Source organism: Arachis hypogaea, chromosome 11, assembly GCF_003086295.3.
Source record: "Arachis hypogaea cultivar Tifrunner chromosome 11, arahy.Tifrunner.gnm2.J5K5, whole genome shotgun sequence".
NCBI classification, from domain to species: Eukaryota; Viridiplantae; Streptophyta; class Magnoliopsida; order Fabales; family Fabaceae; genus Arachis; species Arachis hypogaea.
Genome location: NC_092046.1, coordinates 65,643,956 through 65,655,234, shown reverse-complemented (window position 1 = coordinate 65,655,234; position 11,279 = coordinate 65,643,956). Strand labels below are relative to the sequence as shown.

Sequence of the window (11,279 nt, the reverse complement as noted above, 5' to 3'; positions counted from 1 at the left end):
TTTTTAGGAGTTATGGCGACCTCCCACCTAGCCAGAGGCAGCCCTTTTCCAGTCGCTTGGCCTTTCCACAAGAATTGTCTCATCAAGGAATCAATTTTATTACATGCATACTTCGGGAGAAGAGAAATTTGCATTTCATAAACTGGGATAGAGGCCATAACCGATTTAACAAGACAAAGCCTCCCTGCCTTATTCAGTAGGCGTCCTTTCCAACTGGAGAGCTTTCTCAAAATTTTTTCAATAATCTCCTGAGCCGTCTTCCTGGAAGCTCTGGCATGACCGATGTTAATTCCCAGGTATTTACCCAAATCATTGCAGAACCGGATGTTAGAGACCCCTGAGAGAACCTCTTTTCTCCTCTCCGACACCCTCTTGGAACACTGGGCCTTTGACTTATGAAGATTTACCTTTAAACCTGACGCTCTAGAAAACAAGTCCAAACAATGCATGACCTCTATTACTTGAGCTTTTGATGTCTTACAGAAAAGCAAAAGATCATCTGCAAACATCAAATGAGAGAGTCGTGGTCCATTCCTAGAAACCGCAACTGGGTTCCACAAACCTTGGGAAACTCTATGAGAGATAAAGCAGGCAAGCATTTCCATACAGAGTACAAATAGATAAGGAGACATAGGATCTCCTTGCCTCAACCCTCTCTTCGGATTGAAATTTTGGAGCATGTTCCCATTCCACAAAACTGCCAACGAAGAGGAAGTCACACAATTCAATATAAGATTAATGGTAGCCTTTGGAAACCCAAACCGGACCAAAGTAGCTTTCAGAAAACGCCAGTCTACCCTGTCATAAGCTTTTTCCAAATCAATCTTGAATGCCATGGTCCCTTTTCGAGACTTGGTGTTCCTCATGAAGTGCATAATCTCTTGAGCAATGATAATATTCTCTGTGGTTCCTCTTCCTGGAATGAACCCTCCTTGCAAAGGACCAATGATCTCCGACAGGAAAGGTCTGAACCTGTTAACTAGAACCTTTGTGACAATTTTATAAATTACATTACATAAGCTAATAGGCCGAAACTCCCGTAAGGAAGAGGGAACTTCCACTTTAGGAATTAGAACAATGAGAGTATCGAAAATAGCCGCATTCAGTGGCTCACCCTCAAAGGCTCGCTTGACCAATCTACACACATCATTGCTAAGAGAGTCCCAGAACTCTTTGTAGAAAATTGCTTGAAATCCATCTGGCCCTGGGGCTTTAAATGAACTCATGGTCATCACAGCTCTTTTAACCTCTTCAGACGTCACCGGTTTCACTAACTTTTGACAAGTCTCAGTACTAAGAGACGGGCAAGGAAAAGGCCCCATGGCGTCCAGGTCAATATCCTCCCTTGTAGAAAAGAGCTTTTGAAAGAAAGAATTTGCCGCCATTTCTAGAGTCGTAGTCTCCGTGGCCCAAGACCCATCCTCCAAAAATAACCATGAATTTTGTTCCTCTTTCTCCTGATAACTGTCTGCAGATGAAAAAATTTTGTATTTCTATCTCCACATCTCACCCATTGTTCTCTAGATTTTTGATACCACAACAACTCTTCTTGAAGAAGGACAGCATTCAGTTCCTGATGCAAAACTTGCTCTTTGATCCTAAGCTGTTGATCTTCTCGACTTTCCAGAGTAATCTGAACGTCATTCAAAAGCCTCTCCAACTCCCTTTTCTTAACAAAAATATTGCCAAAAACCTTTTTATTGAAGCTAGTTGCATCTTTTTGAACCTCCAACAAACATTTGACTACATCCGGAGCTCCTCTATTCCAAGCTGTATCAACAACATTCCTAAAAAGAGGATGAGTTATCCACGCAGCCTGGAATCTGAACGGACGATGGCCCTTGGTAGCCCTCTTTGCCATCTTGCACCTAGTGAATAATGGGCAATGATCAGAGTGAAGGTGCGCCAGCACCTCAGTATAAGTCTCCGGAAACATTAGTCGCCAGTCCTGGTTGATGACTGCTCTATCAAGCTTCTTGGCCACCTGCACCCCACCTTTCACCTTCCTGTACCAAGTGAATCTTCTCCCAATAGCCCCCATATCAAACAGCCCACAATCCTCCCATGTTTCCGCAAATTGTTCTGCTCTGGCAAGTCTAAATTGCCCCCCTCTAACTTCACTCTGCAACAAAACATCATTAAAGTCCCCTAACACAATCCAAGATCCGTGGATCATATTAGCAATCCTTGTCAAGTCACCCCACAGTTCTTTACGCCGATGTATATGCGGATTAGCATACACCGCACTGCAGTAACTAGATGTATTGCCCATAGTGATTTCAAAACTGATACATTGATCAACTACATCCAATACTCTTACAGAAATATTTGAATTAGAACATAGAACTCAGATACCCCCACTATGACCATTAGCCTCAACAATACCAACACCCTGGTAACCTAGATTATTCCAAAAAGATTTCATCCTCTCGAAAGCAATATGGGTTTCAAACAGAATGAAAAAGTAGGATGAAATTTATTCGCTAACTCCTTACTATGAATCCGGGCCAATTTATTAGAGGCACCTCTAATATTCCAAAATAGAAAACTTAAATCTAAATAATCCATAAAACAATTTGTATTGTAAAAAAGGACCAAAAACCCCCTAGCAGAGAAAGAGTACGTACTCCGTACTCAGAGAGAATAAGAGAAGGAGAGAGCGGGAGAGAGCGTTTGAGGGTGAAACACGGTGAAGAAGATGGCCATGCCATCGAAAGAGATAAGGGGGAGAGTGTGGGAGGGTTTGCATCAGGTATGAAGGAGGGATCAAGTAAGGGCGACCTTAGTTCCAGGGTGACTTCCAAGATTTCGTTCCGTGACAAGGTTATTGGTTCTATGGTAGCCACAGGGATAAATCGGGCTGAAGCTCTAGATGAGGATTCCATGGCAGTGGTCACTGGAAAACAAGGAGATCTTATGCCTCCAAAAGTTTGCTTCCCCGAAGAGGCTAGGAACATCCTTTCTGAACCATACAAGGAAGCAATTGTGATTAAGGTTCTTGGAAAAAACCTTAGTTACACGGCCATGTTTCACAAATTGAAAGGGGTATGGAGGATCACCGGTGGATATGAAATCTTGGATGTGGGTTTTGGGTACTTCCTCGTTAAATTTGATCGCATGGACGATCGAGAGAAGGTTTTACTAGGGGGGCCATGAATGATCTTCGGTCACTATATTGCGGTCAAGCCATGGACACCGGATTTTAAACCTTGTGAGGACACTTTCGGGGAGACTATGGTTTGGATTCGAATCTCTGGTTTGAGCATATGGTACTATCAGGATAAAGCCATGATGAGAATCGCTTCTGCTGTGGGAAGACCAGTCAAGGTGGATCTGGCTACTAAGTTGGCGGAAAGGGGAAAATTTGCTCGGGCTTGCGTGCAAATTAATCTTGGTTTGCCGGTGGTCCGGAGTGTGATTGTCGATGAGTTTGAATATAAGGTGGAGTATGAATGCTTACACCTTATTTGTGACAATTGCAATTGTTTCGGGCATCCAGCAACTGACTGCAGAATGACCCCAATAGATTCGGAAAGGGTGGATCGAAAGGAAACATCAGTGACCAAGACGGCAGCCCGGGTGGTGCAGCCACAGGAAGCTTCAAAAGAGAAAATTTTTGAATTTGGATGCAATCCTAAAGAGTCAGTGATAGTTGCAGAAATTGGGGAGGAATTAGATGATACGTTGCATGGGAAAGAAGTGGGGTCCCAACATTTGGAAAATGAGGCTGGCTAGACCAAAGTTAGCGGTAAAAGGAGAGGAAAATTGAGTCAATCAAACAAAGCCCAACAAACATCTAAAGATAAAATGCCGGTGCGCTTAAATCAGAAATTGGACCAAAACCGTAACTTTGGGCTACGTATGAGAAGAGCCGAATCAGGGGTGAAGACCGGGTCGGTTAGCGGATCTAAGGCACGCATGGCATCTTCCAAACAGCAAGGGGTGAAGGGCAAATCTGTCTCCGTTGCCGACTTTCACTGCCATTATCAAAAACGGACACAAGAGGTTGCACCCTTCTTCTTTGCAGAATTCGCCGTCGACTCCGGACTGCCTTGGCGACACCAGCAAGCAGCAAATTGGCAAATTGAAAGGGTTGTCAGTGGAGGGATACAGACAAACCGGACAACAACCGGACAAGAACAAGCAAGGTTCAGGAGGATATGATGGTGGATCTTCATCATCTCGTTAGGGACTTCAGCTGAGGTTTATATTTATGTCTATGTTTTATTTATACAATTTTATGCATATTTCTGTATCTATGTTTCAGTATGTTGTTTTTAAAAAAAGCAGCCTTACAGTGCTACTTCCATCAAATTATCATTACCGGTTGTTAAGCATTAGTTGGATGATGATAATTGATAATATAAAAACGAAGTAATTGAGAAGAGTGTGAAAAATGTGAATATTAAACGAACAGGGATAGGGACTATATATGCAATGTTAGAATTTGAAAAGAGAGTCTGCACAGGTTATTTTGTGAAAGAAAGAAAGGAAGAAAGAGTGAAAAACTTGAGACAGGGGTAGTAACACCCACCGTGCTGACAATTAGTCCCACACACTGTGAAACCCACCAGCAACTATTTAATTGAGCACTGAACTCTCCTCAACGCCGTCTGCATCTGCATGCATGTCCCCTACTGTTGCATATGCTTTGTAATGCAATTTAATGTAATGTACCACCAACACTAATTATAACAAGTGAATCACTTTAAAATATACTGAGTAGCAGAGTAGGTACGTTTGCGTTTCAACATTTTTTTTTAAAGGTTATCCAATCTGCCATTTCTAAATAGTAAATACTTGTTTAGCGAAAATGAACTACTAATAACTAGCTAGTTTTGTCTGAATTTGTTTTTAGGTGAATAGGGACTGATAATAAAACATGTTGCATTACACTACTTAATTACTCCTAAAAATCTAACTCGAGTATGATATATTTAAGCACCATAAACAATTATTACTTGTACTATATCTGATGGTTTTGAACTTTTGATTCAATTACTATTATTGGTTTATTTATCATTAAGATTGTCAAACTTGTGAAGTTGATCTAGACTTAGATTTACAAATTAACTCGTAAATTAGTACAAATTTATTTCTTATGAATTTTTAAAATAATACATATATTTAATCAAATCTAGTAATTTAAAATTAACAATTTCAATATCAAAATAGAGAATAAACTAAAATAGTTAAACAAATTATAATTTATCTTATTATATCACACCTTCAAATACAACAAATCAACAATTAAATATTCTAGAAAACTAAAACTAAAATTTTTTAACATCTTCATCTTCCATGACAAATACTTAAAATTAGGTACTAATTAAATCAACAATATCAAATAATCAAATTACCAAATTTTAATATAGCAATCTATAAAATCATGTGCAATAAAATTAAAGTAATACAAAGTGATTAGAAAGTTTGTAAAATCTAAATGACTAAAATCCTAATTTGTAAAGACTTAAGGAATAAAATTACTAAATAAACAAATTATTAAATCCTAATTTACAACCGTGAACCATAATATATAGTCAATAGCAGTGACGGACTTAGAAAATTTTAAGAGTGAGGATAAAAATATATATCTTAAAATAAATTTCGTTAAACATTGTTAATTATATTAAAAATATAATAGAGATATAAAATTTAAAAAGAGTTAGTGAATACTTTCATTCTTAAAATACTATTTATTATATATAATTTATAAAAAATATATTTTAATTTCTAAAATTTAAACTTATAACATTTTAATTAAATTATAAATAATTTGTCATCATAACTAATTTTATTTTTATGTATTTTTATATACATTTAATAATGAAAAATTGAATCAATTGACACGTTAGCACATATTAATACACTAGCATTTATAATTTGAAACTATAATTATATATAAATACCATAAAAAAACAAACCTATATATGAACAATATGTTTATATCAAATAATCAAAACTTAATTTACAATTATTTCTTTCTCTTTCTTTTTGAAATAATTAATTTTTTATATATTTTTAATTTAATTTTGATATACTGTTAGATTCAAAAATTTATACATCTATTTAATCATGTATTATAATTTAAAAATATCTTTTACATTCATCACGTAAATAATTATCTAAAAGAATAAATATAATCAAATAACTATGTAAAAAAAAATATATATATATTTTAATATATCAAAATTAACTTTCATGCTTTTAAACAATTATTCTACTACTCATTATAATTTTCAAATATTAATTACCTCACATTGAATTAAGAAATTTATTTTTTATAATATTTAAGACATAAGATACTTTTTAATCTAAAATAGTTATTACAAGCAAAATTATTTAAAAGATAAAATAAAAAAATATTATATCATTTTAAAATAAAAAATATTAATTAATAGATAAATACTATTTTTTCATATCTCAACTAATTTTTTAAGACAAAAAAATACTAACAATTTTACTTATATTTAAAAAATAGAGATTTAGTTTGATAATTAACGAGTTGATTGGATTTAAAAAATTATATTATTACTGTTTATTAATTTTTTTATTGAGTTAATTTATTTACTTATTTTTAATTTTGATATTAAATCAAATTTAACAAAATAAATATTGTTATACGTTAAATTTAATAAAAAAAATTATTTTTAACATGAATCTCAAAATAAAATTATATAAATTTTTGTGAAACAAAAATAAATTACATTAAAATAAATATATTAATTTATATAGAATTTTTTTTTCTTAAACCTAGTGGGGTAAGTGCCCCCTCCTTCAATGCCTGGGTTCATCCCTGGTGAATAGAAAGCTTGTAAAATCTAGATGACTAAATCCTAATTCATAAGAACTTGAAGCAATAATTTTTTTAAAAAAATTAACAAAATGGAGAGACGCAGCTATAGAGAACGACATCCAGACAACGACCAGCTACGACGAAGAACAACGACAGCAATAAACGAAGCAAAGAGTAAAGACGTCGTGCAATGCAAAAATGGAAGAATTGGAGTCATGAAGCAAAGCAGAGAGCCAAGAGAGTCAAAGACTTGAGAGTTGAGATGATGGTGCAACGAACTAGCAAACAATGGTAGTGCGACAGAGTTGCAGATAGCATGGGCGCGAAGCAAAGCAGAGCAGAGACCAATAGAGACAGAGACCATAGGGATGATGGCTTGAAGCAAAGCAGAGGGGTAAGAGAAGTAGGCGAATGTTGATGAACAGTGGCAACGTGGTGACCGGCAGCATCACGACGAATGACGACAATGCGACACAATGAGAGAGTGAGACTTGAGTTCTGGGTGAGAAACAACGCAATGAGAAAGGAGCGACTCTATCAATCTGTGAGTGTTTTGAAACCCTAGAAGGAAAATGCTTTTTTCTAGGTCTAAACGATGTCATTTTGGACAAAAATTGAGGACAACGTAAACTCGCTAATTCGGTCCTGAACTTGCAAGTTTGAACGAGTTTGACTAAGTTCAGTTGAATCTACTTGAGTTTATTCGATATCGAGTTTATGTCCGAGTCAACTCGATTCTATTTCTAAACTCATAAATTTGTACGAGTTAACTCGTGAGTTTGACAATAATTACTACTACTATATATAGATTATAGCGTAGGGTATTAAGTTGGACTTCAATGGGGTAAAAGGAAAGGCTAGCTACCTAGGGTTACTTCTTCATATCCAATCAATTTCTTTGCCTTATTTGAGGCTTTGAGCCATTGAATTGGTGTTCTAAGAGCCAAAAGCAAAATAAAATTTAAAAAAAAAAAAGAAAAAAAGACACAAGGGGTAAAGAAAAAGACAACTATTAAAAATAAATCAAAGAAATTATTTTAATTAATAAATTTTTAAGAAATGTTAGATAAACAAATTATTTTTGTAATCAAATTTGATCAAGTCTTTTTCTTTTTTCTTCACATGCATCTTTTCTTTTTTTCTTTAATTGATTTTTGTTGTGTCAATAAACTATATATTGAATCAACTTAGTTAAATTTAGTGATCAAAATAACAATAGCCATGTAGTATCACGGGTTTTATTTCTTCCTCTCTCTAATGGTTGATCTTTATTTTTATTTATATTGATAAATTTGATGGCGAAGCTCAAGAAATATTTAAAAATATTGTAGTAAATTATTAAATACTAATAGAATGAATGACTCGTCATGAGAAAAATAAAATGCAAATTTTATCAAAATAAAAGCCACAATTCTTAAGAGAAAATTTATACTACTTTCTATAGTGATTAAAAAAACTGAGTTTCCAAATAAGTCACAACCATTTTTTATACTTGTTATATAGATTTTAATTTTGTTTTTTAGTAAAAACAAAGCATCTCCTACTTTGATGCCCACCTATCAACCTTTGTCGTTATAATAATGTGGACCACCTAATCACCTATCGAATATTATTTGACCATGCATTATTATTACTTTGTCAAACGCAACTTTGTGAGAGAAAATGCTGCTGTGTTTATAGATTTGTACTTCATAATTGGCCTGGACAACTGGTAAAGGATAGTTATTGTTCCCTCCAAATACTACAATAGTTTGTTTAATTGTTAGGAGAATGATATAATGCACTATATTGAACTCAATAGTACATAATGCATTAAGTGTAACCTAGTAGTAGTTCAAACATAGTGCATAGTAATAAATTAGCTTAAATATACATCTAAATTATCCACTTTTCTAAACAAAACTGCGTTGTTTAACTTCTTTCTCATCGCAATTTCTTTTTGAGAAAGTCTAGTGGCCAGCAATTTTTGTGTTTTGTAGCCAACACTTAACTATCAAAAGAAAAGTGAATGATTTTTCACTATTGGATGACCAATTAATGTAATCTCACACCGTTAAAAATATTATTCATGGCCAATTAATGATTACAAAACACAAAAAGTTACTGATCCCTAACACTTTTTTTTTTTTGTAAATGTCATTTTTCTTGGTATTATGACAATTATCTTTAACGGTCATAATTATAATTATCATTTTAAAATGACAAATTTTGAATTATTTAAAACAAACAGTTTTTGAGTTGTTTAAAATTGTGGGTTAAACTCGCTTTTTTTAACTGGATTAAAATGGTAGATTTGTGTAATTGTGTTTCTTAAAATGGCATTAAAATTGTCGTAATTTTCAAAAATGTCAATAATTGTGGCTTAATAATGTACGAGAAGTGGACTACGTAATTTTCTTAAAAAATTCCACAATTACCTTAAAAATTGTTACTGGTAATTGGTTAAAAGAAATGATTATTAGTTAAAAAATTAGTTCTCTAGTAACACGAAATGTATAAAAGAGAAAACTTGTTAACAAAAACCTTTAAAAAAACAGAAAAACCAGTGCTGATTAAAATTAAAATTGCCTTTAAAAATCTAATTATATATCTGAATATCTGAAATTTAGCGCAAAAGCTTCTCATGCAAATATTTTGATAGCCTTCTTTGCAGTCTTTTGCTCCTTCAAATTCCTTTCAATCAATTACTTTTGTCTGTTCATTGCTGGTGCTTTATTTACTTTAAAATTATGAGAATTTAAGATGTGTTTCTTCCGCGGACAGTAATATTCAATAATACAACAACAAACTATTTTTAAATATAAAAAATTGGTATTAAGTACGATTTTGGTCTCTAAAATATAGATTGAAATTTTTTTTTGTCCAAAACATTTTTTTGCATACAAAATCGTCCCAAAGTTTAACTTGGTTTTAAAATCGTCCTTACCTTAGGGATCAAAATCGTAGTAGAAGCAGAGATAGAGGTGGTGGATCGTGGACAGCTTTTTCTTCTTCTTTTCTTCCCCCTTCTTCTTCTTCTTTCCTTCCCCCAAACACTCTCTTTCTCTTATTTTTTTTTATTTTATAATTTTTTTGTTATGGATAATTTGATCCAAAATTTTAATATTTAAGTATAAATAACGATTTTAAAACTTAGTTTTAAATCTTAGGACGATTTTGTATGTAAAAAAATATTAAAAACGAAAAAAATTTTCGATCTATATTTTAGGGACTAAAATGATACTTAACCCTAAAAAATTGTTACATACATGTAAAAATCAGTTATAATTCAGATACTATATATTACTTATATTCAATTTATAATTTGTAAATCAATTTATATTTTATAAGAGTGATTAATTTTTTTGTGTACGTGTAATATAATTGTATAAATTTTATCCTACACATATTTTGAGTTAAATAAACTTGTTATTTTAGTGTTATAAGTATCATATAAAAAAGACTTAAAGAGAAAGGCTTTTGCTTAAATTATAACTTGAGAAAATTTAAGAAGACTTATTGTGGAAATTAAAATTAGAATTTAGCTAAACAATGCTAGTTAATTAGATAATAAAAATAAGATTTTATTTTATTTTTTTACTGCATTTAGTGTATGAAAATAATATATAAATTCACATTTTTTAATTAAAACGTTTGCTTTTAATCATCCATAAAGAGTGTTCTGTTTGAAAAACCCTTTGAATATAGTACTGCTCGTGAAAGCCTTAACTACATAAGGCAAGTAGGGTAACTGATATGAAGAAAAATCGTTATAAATGGCAAATTAATTCACTTTTCACGGATCTGTTGTCCCTATAATTGATGGAAACACAACTGACGAGGCTTCAATTTCCTTTAATAGGGATCTAATAATTAATGGTTTTAGTGTCTACACTCTATAGTTGTGAAGAATCTTAAGAATCAAGTGTAGCAATAGTAGTAATTGGATAATTATTGTTTATGAAATCTTCTGTTTCCTTTTTATTTGTCTCTGTTTCGTGGACGTCTCGAGGATAATAGGTCCTACCATGCTGATTCGGTAGGTCCAACCCATTAGGCCCTATTTCTTTTGTTTTGTTCTCTCTTTCTCTCTCTTTTTCAGTTTTTGTTATGATGATAAAGTACAAATCATTTTGCTTAAATTTAGAGGACTTTGTCCGTGCTTATTTGTGACCCTCTTACCCTTTAGTCTTTGAAACTTAAAAGACATTATTCTCGCAATCTCAAAGATTAATCACTTACAATTATTCTCTTCCAATGAGATCATCTTTTTGTATTTAAACTTGTGTCTATTTTACAATGGAAGGATAAATTATAAGATAATGTAGAAGGCAACGAGATAATGCACAATCAAAGTTGTGTTTTAATTTTCACCGCAAACTTTAACTATCATAATTCAAATAAAAATGATAAGATATTGGAAAAATGTCATTTAAAAATGTTAACAATAAAAAGGCCACACATAGTACTCCAAAAACACAAAAATACTACATAGATACAAAAT

At 32.8% G+C, this 11,279-nt stretch overlaps 1 protein-coding gene across 1 annotated transcript; it reads right to left on the bottom strand.

Annotated features, from left to right (window-relative positions):
- Positions 1 to 495: 495 nt before the first annotated feature.
- LOC114924667 (uncharacterized) lies at positions 496 to 2,272 on the bottom strand. Its single transcript, XM_072206019.1, has 3 exons — positions 1,536 to 2,272; positions 646 to 1,464; positions 496 to 499 (listed from the first exon to the last, which is right to left on the bottom strand). The coding sequence occupies exons 1-3, from the start codon at positions 2,270 to 2,272 to the stop codon at positions 496 to 498; spliced, it is 1,560 nt and encodes a 519-aa protein (XP_072062120.1).
- Between the last annotated feature and the right edge of the window lie 9,007 nt (positions 2,273 to 11,279).

Excerpts from the sequence above, each read along its gene's own strand:
- LOC114924667 (XM_072206019.1), bottom strand. The coding sequence starts at position 2,272 with ATGGGCAATACATCTAGTTACTGCAGTGCGGTGTATGCTAATCCGCAT. Across the intron at positions 1,465-1,535 it reads CTTCAAGAAGAGTTGTTGTG|TTATCAGGAGAAAGAGGAAC; the intron begins GTATCAAAAATC and ends ATCTGCAGACAG.